Source organism: Engystomops pustulosus, chromosome 4, assembly GCF_040894005.1.
Source record: "Engystomops pustulosus chromosome 4, aEngPut4.maternal, whole genome shotgun sequence".
Taxonomy (NCBI): Eukaryota; Metazoa; Chordata; class Amphibia; order Anura; family Leptodactylidae; genus Engystomops; species Engystomops pustulosus.
The window spans coordinates 57,918,611-57,938,692 of NC_092414.1; the positions used below are offsets into that span (position 1 = coordinate 57,918,611).

The following is a 20,082-nucleotide window of genomic DNA, read 5'->3' on the forward strand; positions in this document are numbered from 1 at the left end:
ATTTTTTTTCTTTTTCGGACCATTCTCTGTAAACCCTAGAGATGGTTGTGCGTGAAAATCCCAGTAGATCAGCAGTTTCTGAAATACTCAGACCAGCCCTTGTGGCACCAACAACCATGCCACGTTCAAAGGCACTCAAATCACCTTTCTTCCCCATACTGATGCTCGGTTTGAACTGCAGGAGATTGTCTTGACCATGTCTACATGCCTAAATGCACTGAGTTGCCCCCATGGGATTGGCTGATTAGAAATTAAGTGTTAACCAGCAGTTGGACAGGTGTACCTAATAAAGTGGCCGGTGAGTGTAGATGCACATAATGAAATACAGAATTACAATAAATAACCTTCCATGTGTGCTAAAACTTCTGTAATGCTTAATGAGATTTTATCTACAGTATACAGGCGGTCCCCTACTTTAGGACTGCTGACGTACAGATGACCCCTAGTTACAGACAAACCCCTATGCCCACTGTGACCTCTGGTGAAGCTCTCTGAATGCTTTACTATAGTCCCAGACTGCAATGATCAGCTGTAAGGTGTCTGTAATGAAGCTTTATGGATAATCCTTGGTCCCATTACAGCAAAACATTTTGAAACTCCAATTGTCACTGGAGCAAAAGAAAATTTTGTCTGGATCTACAATTACAAACTATGCAGTTTCGACTTACATACAAATTCAACTTATGAGTAAACCTATGTAACCCGGGGACTGCCTATATCCATATAATTATCAAATATCTATCTACAGAGTTGCAGAAGTCCATGGCAGGTACTGACTACGCTATGGGTGCTGTGTTTTTTGGTATTGTGTAGAATAGTGTCCCTCACTGCAGCGGTAAGTGGGCCTTGGCCAGCCATTAGGGTGCTCAGAGACCAGGTCTGCAGAACCTCTACGCCATTAAAATCAAACCTTCATCAATGGTACATCATACATCATATGACTACATCATATTTCTAGTCCTTCCAGGATCAACAAGGTTCTCCCACGTGGAATGCAGGGACGCCTTGCATCATATATAACTTTCGAGGCAGTGATCAGCCTGTGACACCCCCACATGGTGCGTACATGCTTGTCTTAGGCTAGGCTGTCTCTGTAATGGTGATATGGTTTATATGGTACGTCCTTGTGTTAAAATAAACAGACAACAAACACAACTCAAATGTTTTATTTCTATAGGAAACGTTTTAAAGGACATCTACCACCATGATGAAGGATTGTAAACCAAGCCCACTGACACATTGGCATGATTTTCTCCTCTTTAACCCCTTGAGGACATAGCGAGCCCCAGAGCTCCTCAGGCTCGTTTGCATAATTATAAAAGCCTTTTTTTTTTTTAAGTAAAAACCAGGGCATAAGAAGCTAAAAGTGGATCCTGCAAAAATGGCACCCACCACCATGTAAGGTTTAAAATCCTTGAACCTGGTGGTAGATGTTTTTTAAAATCGTTCATTGAACAGAACTGATTTTTGGTCACAATTTGTCTCAGCCTAATATAGGCTTTACAGTAGGAAAACCTTCACAATCTTTAAGAACATGTGATTCATGAAATCAAGAAAATTGTGCGCTTCAGCTCGCTGGTCCTGCAGTTATCCAGTGCTAAGTTCTTGGCTGAGAAACACACGTCCAAAAGATCTGAATATCAACATAATCTCAATTACAGAAATTCAATAATGTATCACAAATTGGTAACAAAAATCAAAGTGCTAATATACAAATATAAAAATCCATAAGAAAATACATGAATAATGCCATATCCACTCCCAGCAGAGCCCCAGAAAGATATATGAAGGCAATGCTCTACAAGACATCTGTGTATTCAGAAATTACTAATGTTAGGTAGGAATTGTCTGCTGAATCAAAGATACAGAATGGCTGCCCCAACAACTATTCCTATTAGAAAGAGTAATATACACTAATAAAGATAGTTGTCTAGCCTTCTAGGCAGCAGTTTCAGCGCCTTCTGTACGGTCTTTGATTTGTTCATAAGAGCTGCTGGCCGGTTTTCTTAAAGGCACAGTACACTCTGCAATAGATATAATCATATACACTGTTGGTTAAAAGAATATATGGGAACATCATAGCTTTGTGGTCATTAATATGATGCCGTTTTTTAATTCTTCTGAGTTTTCATGATCCTTTTCAGATTTCTTTGTACAACACAGTCTGTAAAAAATAGAAAAATACCAGTTTAAAGATCATAGTCCGTCCAGACATAGGTCTGTATTTTACAGCGCTAATAGAGCTGAGTGAATAAGCCTCAGCAAATATGAGCAAATATGTTCATTCCAGGTTATTTTTGTATTTTTCTTTGTTTGTGGGGGGGGGGGGGGTTATGTGAACATTTTGCTATTATATTTTTTCTATTATCATTAGAAATTCTCCTTATATTGGCTGTGTTGGGTATTTTTCTAGCATTTAGTGTTGTCTTGTTTATAATGTGAAAAAATAAAGAAAAACTTCACATTAAAAAGTTTAAATTAAAAAAGAAAAGAAATTCTTCTTATGGCTCATTCACATGGACGTAATGAGAACCTATATGCAGCCATATATCCGTCCCCATTGACGACTGTGGCGCCTGGTCAGGGTGTAGTTAGTACACGTTGTCTCACTGCACCATGTCCTATATTTTGCCGTGTTATGGCACCTCTATGTAGAGGGATGGGGTGAGCAGCGCTCATCCCTCCTCCTCTCCAGCATGCCGATGTGTGGCCTAATGCCAGGGAGGAAAAGGGTTTGTGTGAATGTAACCTTAGTTTGTACAAAAAGCAGACTGCTGAAGGCCCCTTAGTTACTATGTTGCTATGGTAAATCTGTCTGCAAAATTGAACAAAGAATTTTTTTTCCACCAGCTTGTAAAAGTATTTAACCCCTTAAGGACGGAGGGTTTTTCGGCTCATTTCTCGCTCTCCAACTTCAAAAATCCATAACTTTTTCATTTTTCCGTGTACAGACCTGTGTGAGGTCTTATTTTGTGCGTAACAAATTTTACTTTCCAGTAATGTTATTTATTTTAACATGCCGTGTACTGCGAAGCTGAAAAAAAATTCCAAATGTGGAAAAATTGAAAAAAAAAGCCCACAAGAACGTCACGTTCTTGTGGGCTCAGTTTTTACGACTTTCACTCTTCGCTCCAAATAACACGCCTACTTTATTCTTTGGTTCGGTGCGATCGCAATGATACCAAATTTATACAGGTTTTATTGTGTTTTAATACATTTTCAAAAATTAAAAGAATGTGTACAAAAAAGATTTTTTTGCCATCTTCTGACGCTAATAACTTTTTCATACTTTGGCGCACAGAGATGTGTGAGGGGTCATTTTTTGCGAAATGAAGCGACGTTTTCATTGCTACCATTTTGAGGTCTGTGCGACATTTTGATCATTTTTTATTTCATTTTTTATGTTATGTAAAAAGGTGTAAAAGTCGCATTTCGGACATTTGGGCGCCATTTCCCGCCTCGGAGGTCACCGCCGGCCGTAACCGGTTTTATATTTTGATAGATCGGGCATTTTGGGACGCGGCGATACCTAATATGTTTGTGATTTTTACTGTTTATTATGTTTTATATCAGTTCTAGGGAAAGGGGGGTGATTTGAATTTTTAATATTTTATTAATTTTTTAAACTTTTTTTTTTCACTATCTTTTAGACCATCTAAGGTACATTAACCCTAGATGGTCAGATCACTGCTACCATATACTGCAATACTTCTGTATTGCAATATATGGCATTTTGCAGCACATTCATTACAATGAGCCACTGGCTCATTGTAACGAATCTGCGGCTGCCAGATAGCCTCGTGTCAAAAGAAGACACGAGGCTACCATGGCAACCGACCGCCGTCTTTTAAATGCCGCCGGCGACTTTGCCGGCGGCAACAGGGGGGTTAATAGCCGCGATCGGTGCTAGCACCGACCGCGGTTATTAGCGGTGGGGGTTTTATGCATTATGCAAAAACCCCCACCTCTGTATGAAGAGGCCTCAGCCCGTGAGCCCTCTTCATACATCCCTTATACCTCTGCGCCGTAGAGCTACGGCGCAGAGCGTTAAGGGGTTAAACTCCAATCTATATTCGTCCAAAATCTTCATATTAAAACATGCCTTGACCATGCGTATGTTTGGAATATCAGTCTACGCGTTTCAAGCGCACTTATAGACCTGGCGCCAGAATTTTACCCTTTATAGGGAACCTGTCATCAGAAATTGGCCTAATAAACCACTACCACTATGTTGTCAAGGAGTTGAGCATCTTCTACATCATGTTTCTTTCATGGTCCAATGTTGTGGCATCATCTAGAAAACTAACTTTAAAGTGAGATTAGTGTTATGAAGTCAAGGAAGCAGAGAGTTTAACCCCTTCCTGACATGTGCCGAGCCCTCTCCATAGCCGGTAAGTCTTTGCTGCATATTGCAGCAAAGGCTTACCGGTAACACCCGCGATCGGTGTCGCGGGTGTTTTAATGCTGATCGCCATCTTTCTGAGGATCGTTGCTCCCCGTGACGTCATCGGGGAGTGGCGATCCATCACCATGGTAGCTTCAGATCTCACGAAGACCTGAAGCTACTTCGGGTTAACCCATGCATTACAATGTGCTATCAGCACATTGTAATGTATCAGTAGTAAAATCCCCATATACTGCCATACTGTAGTATGGCAGTATATGGTAGGATCGATCAGACAACCTAGGGTTAAAGTACCCTAGGGAGTCTGAAAAATAGTAAAAATAAAAAAAAGTTTAAAAAAAATTTATAATAAAAAACCCTAAAAATTCAAATCACCCCCCTTTCCCTAGAACTGATGTAAATATAAATAAACAGTAAAAATCATAAACACATTAGGTATCGCCGCGTACGAAAATGCCCGATCTATCAAAATATGATAACGGTTTTTCAATGGGTTTAACCCCGTAACGGAAAATCGCGCCCAAAGACGAAAATGGCACTTTTTTGCCATTTAAAAAAAAATTTATAAATTCTATAAAAAGTGATCAAAAGGTCGTACAGTCCTAAAAATGATAACATTGTAAACGTCATCAAAATCCGCAAAAAACGGCACCACCCACAGCTCTATACACTAAAGTATAAAAAAGTTATAAGCACCAGAAGATGGCAAAATCCCCAAAAAAACTTTTGTACAGGAGGTTTTAATTTTTTTAAATGTATGAAAACATTATAAAACCTATACAAATTTGGTATCCCCGTAATCTTACCGAGCCAAAGAATAAAGTAGACATGTCATTTGGGGTGCACAGTGAAATCCGTAAAAAATCCAAGCCCACAAGAATACGGCACAAATGCGTTTTTTTACCAATTTCACTGCATTTGGAATTTTTTTCCTGCTTCCCAGTACACAGCATGGAATATTAAATACAACCATTTTGAAGTGTAATTTGTTACGCAGAAAATAAGCCGTCACACAGCTCTGTACATGGAAAAATAAAAAAGTTACAGATTTTTTAATGTGGGGAGTGAAAAATGAAAACGCAAAAACGAAAAAGGGCTGTGGCGGGAAGGGGTTAACACTAAAGTCAAGATTTTCCTGCCTTAAAATGCCCCCATGCGCACTGTAATTGATGGTCCTGCGTCTAGATCCATCATTGATCAGATCTACTGAAGTATATGCGTGATTTCAATTACATGGGAGTGTTCAGATGGTCAGTGGCAGCAAGAGCTTGGCTTCAGTGTTAAATTCTCTGCCTCCCTGACCTAAAACATCCTATTTAGATTTCACTTCAATGTAGATTTTCTGGATGATGCCACCAAGATGGGCTTTGAAAGAAACACAATGTTTATTAGGCCAATTTCTGATGACAGGTTCCCTTTAAGAGCTCTTAATCATAACTGTTTAAATATTGATCTTAAAAAGCAGATATATCCCAGGTTCAGGGAACTCCACCCAAGTTACAGACTCCAAAAATCTGTCCTGGAGTAGTCCACAGAAAGAGATCAAAATGCATTAAAACACATAAAATAAATACATATAGAAAGAACTAACATCTCACACGCGGAAGCTGTATACCCAAAACAATAGTTTACAGGTATGTGATGTTAGTGTATTATATATGTATTTATTTTATGTGTTTTAATGCATTTTGATCTCTTTCTGCGGCCTACTCCAGGACAGATTTTGGAGTCCTTAACTTGGGTGGAGTTTCCCAAGCCTGGGGTATATCTGCTTTTTGAATTAACATTTAAACAGTCATTATATGGGGAGAACTTGAAACCCTTTATCAGCAGGTGTTGTTAGTCATGGTGGTAAAATTTTGGCGCCAGGTCTTTTTTAAGTGCGCTGAAACATGTAGACTGATATTTCAGACATATGTATGGTCAAGGCATGTTTTAATATGTAGATTTGGGACAAATAAAGATTGGAGTTTTCCATACTCTTACAAGTTGGTGCCTGAAAAAATTCTTCTTTGCTCCATTGTTCCTGAGAACAGCTACTTTTTACAAGACGGGGTGAACTAACCTGCTTTTTTCTTTTGTAGTTTACAATATTGAAGATGGGTCTTTCTTTCCTCTATTCTCCTGTTGTTTACACAGCTATGAGCGAGTGTTAACCTATCCTGCTCTCTCCCTGGCTGCAGTATGCTATGAGCACTATATTCAAACATCAAGCTGAAAGTAAAAGAGTAAATCGTCACTGACAGAGCTGTTTAAACACACACAAGGAGATTAGATGTGAGCTCATGGAGACCCCATAGCCACACTCTATACAGTCTGGATTACACATCTGAATGGAATGGAGTAGCTCGTTTTGTTTTTTACAAACAAACCCCAATTTGTTAATGAAGTATATTCAAAAAATTTTAACAATATTAAAAAGGATCTCAAATGGCAGTTACACTTTAAGGTTCTATTATAAAGAAAAAGAAAAATTCTACTATGGGGACTTTAATCTATCTATATGCGCTGTCGCATATGTAATGTGGCGCAAGCATTACATCGGCCTCATCCACATAGTAGAGGACAAGCAGTTAGGCAGATCTACAAATGCTTCTGGGGGCCTGGAGTAGCCTTTGCTCCCAGAGTTAGAAGGGGTTACTCCACGCCCCCAGCAGCTCCTGGAGATAATCTGCATATAGATAAAATAAAGTTAGTTTGTAGAAGGGTTACATTAAAGGATTAGATAAAAAGTGTTTGGGGATGGTGCAGGGAGGGGGAATCTACCACGGGAACCAGGGCCGGTGCCAGCACTGGGCATGCCTGGGCAAGTTCTGCTGAACATAAGGAAACCATGAGGGTGAGAGGAGCTGTATCTAATGAATTCATAGGGTGAGGGGAGCTTTATATAAAATAACCATAAGGGGGCTGTATATAAATTAAGCATGAAGGGGCTGTTTGGTATGATAAACTAGGGAATATTTTAGGGAACAGGAGACTGTTAGTTTCTGAATTTTTAATGCTGACACGTGAGTTCACTGGCAAGGGCCCACTGAGGTTCTGTCACCCGGGGTCCTACTGAAACCTAGAGCCGACCCAGATGGCAACTACTTTAGAAAATAGAATCCCGATGGTAAATTTATCTGCTGTTTATCTAATACAGAGGGAAAGTGCAGAAGACCATAGTAGCTACTGATTAAAATTTTGGAAACCTGACTAAGAATCGATCTGATTATCCATCACATCCATTTTTTATCAAACACAGTTTGGGTATATATCCGACGTACATCAAACCCTTTTATTTTATTGCAGGTTGGCACTTTGTCCAGACTGTTCTTGGGATACAGTAAGTGGAGGTCCACATTACCCAGAATTACCTGTCATGACTCTGATTGACATTTTTCTACTACTTTTTCCTTCAAATGAATACAAATAAAATACTATTTACCCTTTTACATTCTGTGTCTGGTCCACATTTTCTGGTAGAGGTCTACCAAATGTTTCCGGGAAGAACAACACGAGAAGTCCCATAATAACTGTTAAACTTCCCATTAGGATGTATGGCAGCAGCCTGTTATAAGCACCTGGAAGAAAAGTGATAGAACGCATCATGTTTTATTGTACCGTATTTTGCGGCTTATAAGCCGCACCGGACTATAAGGCGCATTAGTCCGATGCGCCTTATATATGTAATAATTACATATATAAGGCGCATCGGACTATAAGGCGCGGGGTCCGGGGGCGTGGCGGAGGTCCGGGGGCGTGGCGGAGACCCGACGCCGAGACGCCACGCTGAGACGCGGAACGCGGGGAAGGTGAGCGGGAGGTGGAGGAGGGCAGCGGACCATACTTACATAGGTCCCCGCTACCGGAGACAGCAGATCTCCAGCGGGAACTGCAGACCACGCGGCAGAAGTTGTTCGTGCCGCGTGGTCTGCAGTTCCCGCTGGAGATCTCCGGTCTCCGGTAGCGGGGACCTATGTAAGTATGGTCCGCTGCCCTGTGCCCTGTGCCATAGATAGGGCGCACCGGACTATAAGGCGCACTTTGGATTTCCACGGAAATCCAAGGCTTTTAAGTGCGCCTTATAGTCCGGAAAATAGGTACTATTATTATCCATTGTACTCGATTATTAACTTGTGGTATACATAACAAGGGGCTTTTTGAAAACCAAATTTAGAAATGTCAACAGACTTGATACATGAGAAAGAGGAACAGATTGCTTTGGCCCCTAGGGCTCGTTGCACATAATGGGGCTCGTTGCACATAATGGGGCTCATTTACTAAGGTTCGCGATGCTCACTTTCGTCGGACTGTGCACTTTTTTCAGGGATTACACGGCTTGCACAGGTATTTAGAAGTGCCTGTGTTGGGATTCTGGTGCTTGTTATCCTTTTTTGGCACTCCTGCGTTGGCTTCCATGCAACACAATTTAGGGGGCGTGCCGTCGGACGATCCAATTGATTCGGACTAAGCGAGGATTTAACTTTCAAATTGCCCAAGCCCTAACATGCACCACTAAAAAGATGGTGAACTCTGTCGGACTGGGGAAGCGACGCATGCAGGATATCGGGCGCACAATCTTAGTGAATTGTGGCACAGGGCATTATTGTTGGACAATGCACTTTCAGTGAACTCCAGCGGCCGGGTAAGTACATGTGCCCCAATATTGTTAACTTAGACCTTATCATGTTTTTTTAATAAATTAATAATTAACCAATAACCAAATAAATCAATAAATGCAAAACGACAAGTGAATGACTTGGTTTACACACCTCAATTCCTATCCATCTCATGATACTGCAGAACATCTAGGTGTCCATCAGATTTTCTAATGGCATATCCAATACGTGTAAGCATTCCCTACAACAGTAGTTTTGTACTATTGGGACAGGTGCCCAAGGTGGGCACTCAGGATTCACCAGATAGGACAAAAGGCATCCTCTTGCAGTCCCCAGCAACCTGGTACATGCACAGCATCAGCATAGTGAAACACATGCAGGGCTGTCTGAGGCTGCAGGAACAGTGAGAAGGTCTAGATAGGGCCGGGTCATTATTGCAGCTCTTGTTTGAGGCGCATTGGAGGGAAGCTACAATAATAATTGGAATTTCCCTTCCTTCTATGAATTATAGTGGTGTCCTCATGCCGCTTATACATTTGAAATCTGTGGAGACCATAAGTTTCTGCCTTACATGCTGTGTGGGCAAGTTGCCATAAATAAGTGGGTTCTGTGTTGCAGTTTGGGCACTCAGTTTCTAAAAGATACACCATCACTGCCCAGAAGTAGAATTCATTTTTTCTATATGAAGCTGAAGAGCTCAAACTGTAGAGTTTTATAATAATCTTACCAAGGTAAACAAAGTACGGAGAGATGACACTTCCTATTCGAGAAGACATGGAACCAATACCCACTCCCATATTTCGTATGACAGTGGGGTATAGTTCAGCTGTGTATACATATGCCATAGAGAAAGCGGCTGTGACTCCTAATTTTCCCACCATCACCATAACAGTGGACAAAATATGGAGACCTGAAAAGACATAAAAGATCAAATAATATACACATTATATATCAGTCTTACAACGGACATGACTGGACCGATTCAAACCACAAAGATGTGACTTTCCATCAGTCAAAATAGTTAGATCTGCAAAAGGAATTTTCCTTCAAATCTACAAAATTTCACATGTAGCGTTTCTTATTATTGTGAAGGTTCCCATCTATTTTTTTCCCATCCAAAGTTACACAAGTTTGTCTGTGTCAACCATATACACCCAAAATATGCAGCCCAACACCAGCAAACTAAGTATCAAACCAAAAAAACAACAAGATCTGGTGTCATTATGAGGCCCATTCAATAAAAAAGACTGTAGGTAAACCTAATACATAATTATTGGTATGCGTTAAGCCCTGACAAAGTCACAGAGTGGTGGTGATACGTGAGGGGGGGAGGGCGGTGGCTCCGCTCAGCTAAACGCATGGTGGTGATGTTGAATGGTTTATCTATCTTCATAAAATTTTATTTTACTATACATACCTGTTGCAAGTGTGTTTAAATGCGGTCCACATTTGGACCTTAGTGGGGGTGCGTTACCAGCCACCTGCTACTGGTGGTTGGATCTATAGACACATCATTCTTACTGCTTTTTAATGTCTTTTAACGCATACCTATAAATATGTATTAGTTTTACCTACAGTGTTTTTTATTGAATGGGCCTCATCATAACACCAGATCTTGTTGGTTTTTTGGTTCTCATTTATCTAAATGTGGCTTGAAATACAAGCAAATGCTGCAGTTACCACCTGATCACGTTAATAGTATAAAGATTTAATTTCAGAAACTACTGCTGGATGTATATCGCTGCTCCAACCATTAGACAGAACAGAACCCCCATTCTCGTGATTAGACTCCACTGGTAAGATTGTTAACCACTATCTACTATTCCGTGGGGTTCTTCCGGGTCCTCCGGTTTCCTCCCACACTCCAAAACATACTAGTAGGTTGATGAGATTGTGAGTCCCATTGGGGACCCAGACTGATCTGGCAAGCTTTGTGCAGCGCTGCGTAATCTGTGTGCGCCATATAAATAAAGAATCGTTATTTTATTAATTTAATTTATCCACAATCAAACAGATCACAACTTCTTAAAGATCCAGATGTTCTACCATAGATCTATTTTACATGTCCCACGTACAACGCTTGGCTTTGATATAGTGAGTCATAGATATATTGGGCTGGTATCTAAACTCTGTTCCTGGAATACTTCGCTATGAAAACACCCTTATCCCTTAGTGACCACCTATAAGGCTTTTGCCGCTGGTCACTAAGGGGTCTCAGGCTAGGCCAATGGGTTTGTCCATCGGCACCACCTAAGTTCTAAATAGGTCTTCCGTGTAGGGAAGAGCAGTAACTCTGCTCTAACAGTCCGGATTGGAATGACCAGACTGTTAACCCGTTAGATCTCACGGTCAATGCTGGAGATTGTGGGGTGCCTTCTGCTCATCTGGACAGCTGGGAGCCGAATGAAGTTGCCTTTGGCATGACCCTTGGCATGACTGGGCAGTCTGCCTGTCAGTCTATGCAAGATTTTGAATAGGTTTCTATCAACAGGACTTCCTAAATCCCTATAGAAATAAAATGGTCCCAAAAATAATTGATTCTAAAATTTTCTGGAGACTTTGAAAAATCTTTCTAGCATAGTAATAAAACAAAAGGACACTTATAACATGATGCCAACACAAAGCTGAGATATGGTAAATACTAGTTAATACTCACTTTGTGGCACAAGTTGTATAAGAAGCAGCACAATTCCACCAAGCAGCATAGTTCCACACATTGAATATCTCCTGGGCACGTGCCTCAGAAGCTGCCATGCTATTATATATGATGGAACTTCAATGGCAGCAAGAAGGAAGCAATTCAGAAATGGATCCCCATTCAAATTTGGAGTATTCAGGGAAATGCCAAAATATCCAATGGACACAATCAACCTGGAATGGAATAATGATTTACATATAAAACGGAGAAGTCAAATAAAATAAATAATCAAGCAGGATTGTAAAGTAAGTATGAACATACCGGATCAAAGACACCAGTGCTTTACCTTTACCAGATCAAATTTAGCAGTTCTGTTCATTCTTAACCCCTTCCCGGCATTTGCTGTAATAGCACATTGCCGGCAGCAGGGACTTACAGTAGCGTACCATACTATTAAGTCAAGCTTCTGAACGCAGTCGGCACCAGAAGCTGTGGGTGTCATCTGTATATTACAGCTGACACCCGCCTCTAACACCCGCCAATCAGAGATTCCTCCAACCGTGGGTGTTAACCGCGGTGTGCAAGAGACTTATAAAGTGTATCGGAACCCCCGCACGGCGCTTACCGCCGGGCCCAATCCACTGATGGTAGTCCCAGGGTTTGGTTAGTGTCCGTGGGGCTGCGCAATGTCTTAAGCCAGCTGGCTATGCATCCTGGCAGTACTCGGCTATAACACACTGAGCTTGGTATAAACCTTTACCAAAATTTGTTAAAACTATGTACAGTAATAATCAATCACCATTTCCCATGTTCAGAGACAGAGGCAGACTGGGTCTATTGGTCCACCCTCCAATCAGCGCACAGTCTTGATGATAACCTGAGCGTTTATGTCCATAGTTTTCTAGTGTTCAGTGAAGTTGTTCTTTCAGCTATTGTTTGATACCTGGATTTCTGACCCTGGAATACACCTCTGTAACAGTTTTTCTTTTTAAGCTCACCAGCTAGTTGTCCCCATGGATCTCACACATGGACTGTTTTAGCATGTAGAATAAAAAGTGATGTTTAATCAAGCACACAAAATCCTATTTCACGATTACAACTTTTCTTTTATTTTCATGTTTTCATAAAATCACAACACACTTGGGCAGATTTACTTACCCAGTCCCTGCGCAATCCCCGATCCGGACTGTCTGACAAGGATGAAGTCTGCCGCAATTCATGAAGATCGAGCACCCGATATCCTGCTTGTGTTGCTTCCCCGATCAGGTCCGCTGGAGTTCACCCACTTCTTCCCGGTGTATGTAAGTGCATGGCTTGCGACACAATTTTGAAGTTAAATCCCACGGTTTGTCCGAATCCGTTGGATTGTCCGACGGGCCGCCCCACGATAGTCGTGGTGATTGCACCAAAATCTGACCTAAATACCTGTCCCAGCGGCGCAAAACAAATATCGCCGGGATGCCCGACGAAAGTACAGTCTGCTGGGCCCTTATTAAATGAGCCCCACTGTATTCATCAGCAAGGGAACAGACCAACGAGTTTCATGCGTTCATGTGGCGCTCTTACTCATGAATCACGAGTAACAGTATTGTGTAAACACTTGAAACGTGTTGGTCTGTCCTTAGATACAGTGTATTGGTGTTTTATGAAAACAACCTCGTTTTGTATTATACAACTCTGTACTCAGCTTCTGATAATGACTTAAACCTTTATTCTGGACTAGTATTCTGCCCACCCTGAGCGACAGATTGTATCCTGGATTCTGTCTGACTGCAGCCTGCCCCAAACTTGGACTGTTCCTGACTACTCTCCACCTGACTCCTGGTGTTCTCATGTTCTCTGACTCGCCTCTGGCACTTCCATCAAGAATTTAGTTTGACTGTATTTCCATGGACAACAATGTATTGTACATTTGATGATCCCTTTATAATAAGCCAGTTGTATGATCATCTTCTGGGACCTCAATATAACGCTCCAAAAGTTTCATGCTGAATTTCTTTTGACTATATTTCTTTTAGAATCATTGGGGCACATTTACTAAGGGTCCGCGGACCACGATTCTGTGGGGTTTCCAGAATATTTCCTTTTTGCGCTGAATTTCCCCGGGTTTTTGGCGCACGCGATCGGATTGTGGCGCATCGGCGCCGGTTTGCATGCGACAGAAATGGGGGGGGGGACGCCATCGGACAACCCGACTGATTCGGACTAACCGCGGAATTTAAAAACAAAATTGTGTCACAAGATCAAGCGCTTACATGCACCAGGAAGAAGAAGGTGAACTCCGGCGGACCTCAGCGGGGAAGCAACACATGAAGGAAATTGGACGCACGACCTTAGTGAATCGCAGCAGACCCGAAACCTCGTTGGACAACGCACAGCGGGGATCGCGACAGGATCGGGTAAGAAAATCTGCCCCATTGTTTCCCAGCAATTCTTGTCCATACTGCCTACTTATAGTGCATTTATATTATCCCATGAATTCTTCACCCATGTCACAACCTCTTCCAGTACCTAACTGGTCTACTCATATTAATGTATGGTGTGGTGGAGATGTAGCAATAGGCCCGCCGCTAGGTCTTATTTTTAAGGGCAGGCCTTATATTTCTATGTGTGAAAAAAATTGCCCTAGGTCTTATTTTTGAGGATGTTTCATTTTCACGCAAACAGGGTATTATATTGATACAATTGCTGGTAGTGGTTAATTATGTAGTGGTGACTACTGTTATCAATATGAAAGATTTCATGGAAAAAAAATCAACATAAGAGTGTATTCACTCACTGCAGTCACATCCCATATATTAAGGCAATTGTGGCAGTTCTGGTCAATTCTGGTGCTTTACTTTTTTGTGAGAATACAGCGTCCCATTATAAACCAAGCAAGTGCGGCAACAAACACAGGCTGAGCTGTGCAAAACAGTCCTATCATATAAATGTTTTATATCCTAGGACAGTGACGGCGAACCTTTTAGAGACTGAGTGCCCAAACTACAACCAGAATCCACTTATTTACCATGAAGTGCCAACATGGCATTTCATGCAGTAACTTATCGCTGCCAGTTTTTCAACATCATCCAATTGTATTGGCTCTCCTAAGGCCACCAATGCAGTTGAAAGAAGGTGGGCACATTCAGACCATCATTGTAGCTTCTCTACAGGAAGAATGGTGGGTCAAGCAGGATGACCTCCAAAGACAATGCAGTTCAGTGCACACGTTTCACTTTTCCTGCAGTTTCAAACAGCCAATGAAGTGTTGCTTTAAAATAGTGCTGAGAGCAGCATCCCTCAAGTTGTTTGGGACTGCAGAAAGATTTTGTGGATTTGGTCCTGTTTGGTGAAATTGGGGTGATGGCCTGAGTGCCCACAGAAAGGGCTCCGAGTGCCACCTCTGGCACCCGTGCCATAGGTTCACCACTACTGTCCTAGGACGTATCTAATCCTTATCACAGTATCTTATCTGACAACATAACTCACCAGAACATGATCGTGAGAATTGTGATGATTCGTATGTTGTGGGTCCTTATGAGATCCAAGATGGTGTATCGTCTGATGTGACGCTGCTTGGTTTCCTGCTGTGAGTATAAAATAGACTGTACGTTCATAAATCTGTCTAACATGGAGGAAGGTGTCAGCTCCACAAAGATTCTAGGACACACTTTACCTCAGCCGTTTTAAAGATGACTGCTGGGGCAGGAACTTTATTTTGTTTTGCAGCTTTCCTTATTATAGCCTCAGCTTCTTCTATCCTCCCCTGTGTGACCAGCCACTGTGGAGATTCTGGGATAATCCTAGAAGACAACACATTAGGATTATTGTATTTCCTTTTACTTTCCATTCATGAGTTTCTCACAAGGACCCAATCCGTGGCTGATTTCCAGCTCAGAGATTTCATCTGGCTTCCATCTCTGAATATTGATCGGTCATTCAAGGTGGCCCATGGAATGGCAACCGGTTGATCAGTGCCAGGCGGGTGTCAGCTGTATTATACATCTGACACACACGGTGTATGGAGAGAGCTCAGCCTGTGGGCCCTGTCAATACACCCCCTGCAGCACCAGGACGTTATAGTACGACCTGGTGCGCGAAGGGATTAAAGGGAACCTGTCACCAGTTTCTAACCCACTAAACTTCAAGCCCCTCAGGTATGTTATAAAATGTTCTTTTTAGAATTACCTCATTTACCTATAAAAAAAAAATCCCTTCCTTAGCCATATGCAAATGAGCTGAATTGAGTCACTTTTTGCCCGAGATACTGAAATGCTGGAAGGGGTGTTCTTACTTTAGACAAACCATAACTGGGGCTCTACAGCACCTAGAACCATGCTTTTCAGACTCATTACAGGCTTGTGGTTCTATGAGCTACAGAACTGTAGATCCAGGGATTATAGAAATAGGTGAGAATTTGCAACTGACTTTGATTTTTTTCTAGGTAAACAGTGGAGATTTAGTGGAGGGATTTCTAGAAAGGAAAATGTATACCCTACCTGAGTGGGTTGGTAGTTTAGTGGGGTAAAATGTGGTTCCCTTTAAAGATAGGAGGGATAACATGAGCAAAGATATGGTGAGAAAGAGAATTTTCAATAATACACTTACCACCACAGGGGAACACAAAGCAGTCCAGGGACAGTCAGGGCGAGCAGTAATGTCCTCCAGTCCCGGAGGAAGAAGGCAAACAAGGGTAGAATCATATATCCAATGGCAAAGAATATGCAAACTCCTAACGTTGAGAAGAGGATCCGAGCAGACTTGCCAAGGATTTCAGAACCTATTAAAGCAGAAGGGAAAGGAAGAAAGTCTAAGAACAACTTTAAAAACAGTTTTATCAGAAAGATAATGGGGGTTATTTACTAGGCCGCACTTTTTCGGGATTTTAACAGGGGATTGTGTCATGGATGCGCTGCAAATCAGGGGGTGTGCCATCGGATGATCCGAAAGATTCAGACTGAGCGCTGGATTTAACGCTCAAATTGTGTCGCAAGATCAAGCATTTACATACACCAAGAAGAAGAAGGTGAACTCCGGTGGACTTGAGTAGGGAAGCGACACATGCAAGATATCGGGCGCACAAAGTGAATCGCGGCACAGTGCATGATTGCCGGACGATGCACTTTCGGTGAACTCCTCCGGACGGGTAAGTAAATGTGCCCCAATGTGCTGAGGACTGACTCAAGATTTGTGTAGACCTCAAAAGGGCCTTAGCAGAACATTCAATAAATTAAAGGTTAGGCACCTCTTAGGATTATGCAGGTCAGTGGACTATTTGAGATGTAATTTTCCTATTAGTTCCCCAGAAGGAAGCATCTGATGATGTCTTACCTTTTTTAATGGATGGAATAAAAAATACCTTTTAACTAATATAGGAATCTTTTTTTGGAGTGCTGTGCTAGATCACAAGTTCGCTTCTCCTTTCCTTTGGATGATGTGATGATACCATGGTGCCAGCAGACATGTCAGGCACCAGGGGTAGTGGACCAACTGGACCACCGCGGACGATGACGCAAGCCGACACCTGTGAGCAGACTCTAATTGAGACTCGGTCTTCACCAGAGCCCACCGCAAAGCGGGTTGGACTTGCAGTGGTGAGATACCACCAGGTATGACTAATTTTCCTATTAGTTCCCCAGAAGGAAGCATCTGATGATGTCTTACCTTTTTTAATGGATGGAATAAAAAATACCTTTTAACTAATATAGGAATCTTTTTTTGGAGTGCTGTGCTAGATCACAAGTTCGCTTCTCCTTTCCTTTGGATGATGTGATGATACCATGGTGCCAGCAGACATGTCAGGCACCAGGGGTAGTGGACCAACTGGACCACCGTGGACGATGACGCAAGCCGACACCTGTGAGCAGACTCTAATTGAGACTCGGTCTTCACCAGAGCCCACCGCAAAGCGGGTTGGACTTGCAGTGGCGAGATACCACCAGGTATGACTCTGGTACGACTCTGTCCGTGGTGGCAGCCAAGGCAAGGTGCAGAATCGTAAGGCAGAGATTGAGTCATGGAAAGGCAGGAGGTCAGGCAAAAAGCACAGGATCAGAGTCAGGGCATAGCAAAAGGTCAGGACAGGAGCAAAGTCAGGAACAGAATCAATGTCACAACGGGAAATCACAATAAACGCAGAGGACATAGGGCACAAGGCACAAAGATCCGGCAGGGGACACAGGAAGGGACTGGCTATTTAACAGAATTGGCAGCGGCCAGCGCCAATTAGTGGCGCACTGGGCCTCTAAATTTTACAGAGCTGGCGTGTGCGCGCCCTAGGTGATGGGGACATGTGCGCAAGCCACGGGAGATGCCGCTGGGACCGGAGAGGTAAGTGAGGCAGAGGGGCACACGGAGGCATATGGGTGCGCTGCGACCCAAAATAGGGGTCGCAGGACACCCGTGGCAAGACCCCAAGGCCAAAAAGAAAAGCAGCGGAAAGAAAGAAGAGCTTCTGTGAGGGAACTAGAGTATATATTCGCTTTAGAAGATTTTTTTTCATGGCAACTGGAAGCAGGACATGTAATTATTACAGTGTTATAATTGGAGATTAAAGCAAGGGAGTGTCATAGATAATTAAGGCAAATTAAGGGGGGAGGGCAGAAAAGTGGTTGGCATTATAAGTCTTCGACTGGAGGGAATAATTAATTGGTGAGCCAAATGAGTATTACATATATTACACATAGTGGGGGGATTCAAAAGATGGAAAAAAAATTATACAGTAGGGGCTGGATGGGAACTTTGTTACATGGTAGGGAAAAGAAAAGCAGCATTATACAGATTGGGGGTGTCTCAGAAAGTGGGGCATTTTACCATGTGGGGCCACATTTACAATTTAGGTTAACAGTTTTCAACCTTACACTTTCTGTATTCAATATATTTTCTGTATCAATTCCTCATGGTTTTCTAGATCTCTGCTTGCTGACATTCTATAGAAAGCTTCTATGGTTACTTGCAGTGGATGGAAACCTGTCAATGGTCATGTTATTATTGCAGAGTAATCAGAGCTGTGTGATACTAACGGCTTGTGCACATGCGTGTTCATCGCATGACCAGGGACTGATTTATATCTGCTGAAAGATAACACAGAAGCTTTCTATAGAAGGACAGCAAGCAGAGATCTAGGAAACCATGATCTTTCTTACACAGAAAGTATATTGGAAAATTGTATAACTTTTCCTTACACAAACTAAATCAATTATTTGCTGTAAGTGGACAACCCCTTTATCCTGTTCTGTAGATGTTCCAAGGGGAAATAAGATACAAACCAGGGGGTGCCATAACAAGTGCTCGATTTCTCTGGAATGTAGTGCTTGTTTTTCCTGTAGAGGATTATGTAATTTGTGGGACAATCTATAGATGCAATTTGCACAGTACATGTTGTTCTTGTTGTATAATCATATGCAATAAAAATATATTTATGTCTAGACTGCAGTCACCACCCATCTGCACCAAGGTGTGTTCCCTGATACATGTGATATGTAAAGGAATATCCATCTTATTTATAAATACAACAATTCTTACTGTACAAATAAACAAACACAATCCATACCTAATATAAAGGCAGCTACATAGTTTGAGATCTGCCCCATCCCCACAATGAGAAAGAGGATGGCAAACATCTCCCAGCTGGTGGAGAAGACTTGCACAATGCTGAAGCCGGTCTGTATAGCCATCGTAGCAAAGAGGATCTTCTTTCTTCCAAAGCTACAGAGAAGAAATAAGTAATGTTATAAATCGAATGATCGTGACATTCCCTGCAGCTGACATTGTTATAACCACTTACAGGAACTTATTATTAATATTTCATATCACCTTTTATCTTGTTTTCTAGGTACTCTAAGGACATGGTTATGTGACACCGGGCTGATAAATTGTGGCATGAAGTAAGTCGGCCTACTGGTGGTATAAGCCTCAACTAGACAAAGTATAAAAACACATATGTATTTACATAAATACACATCATAGATTGTAAGTTCTTGCGAACCAGGTCCACATTCTCATTGTTCCATCTGACAATATTATTGTTCTGTGATGTCTTTTTGTTTGTATATATTTCCTATCGGCACTGAAGCCTCAAATTGACAACACAAAGGGTCTTTGATAAGACAATTATAGTATGTCATAGGGGCTGCGTAGATCCCTCATTTCAAGTCAGGAGGAACTGATGCTTGACTTTCCTTACACAGAAGTCAATAAAGTGTTCATAGCAACCTGAAAACCTGGAAACACATGATAAAAAATCATGTAAAGGAACATTGTATGCAATAAAAGCCACCACTTATCTGTGAAAAAAGATACCACCTCAATAGGCCTCATTCCACAAACACTTTGAACCTGACCCCAAGATAACATACCCTACATAGTATGCTTACATAGCATTGCACAACAATGTGTGACTTAATCCCCTACATAGTATGCTTACATCCGTAGCATTGTGTGAATAACGTCCCCTA

At 41.9% G+C, this 20,082-nt stretch overlaps 1 protein-coding gene across 2 annotated transcripts in view; it reads right to left on the bottom strand.

Annotated features, from left to right (window-relative positions):
- Positions 1-1,150: 1,150 nt before the first annotated feature.
- The window catches only part of LOC140126473 (solute carrier family 22 member 4-like), a 32,945-nt gene continuing 14,013 nt past the window's right edge, over positions 1,151-20,082 (bottom strand). The window contains exons 3-11 of one of the 2 annotated variants that reach the window (XM_072145978.1): positions 19,179-19,333; positions 16,235-16,406; positions 15,303-15,429; positions 15,116-15,213; positions 11,663-11,877; positions 9,734-9,916; positions 7,833-7,968; positions 6,471-6,619; positions 1,151-2,164 (exon numbers count right to left, since the gene is read on the bottom strand). In XM_072145978.1, coding sequence (XP_072002079.1) covers positions 2,112-2,164; positions 6,471-6,619; positions 7,833-7,968; positions 9,734-9,916; positions 11,663-11,877; positions 15,116-15,213; positions 15,303-15,429; positions 16,235-16,406; positions 19,179-19,333 — 1,288 coding nt within the window. In that variant the 3' untranslated portion in view covers positions 1,151-2,111. The remainder of the gene's footprint in view (positions 2,165-6,470; positions 6,620-7,832; positions 7,969-9,733; positions 9,917-11,662; positions 11,878-15,115; positions 15,214-15,302; positions 15,430-16,234; positions 16,407-19,178; positions 19,334-20,082) is intronic. The other variant, XM_072145979.1, reaches the window with a different exon arrangement.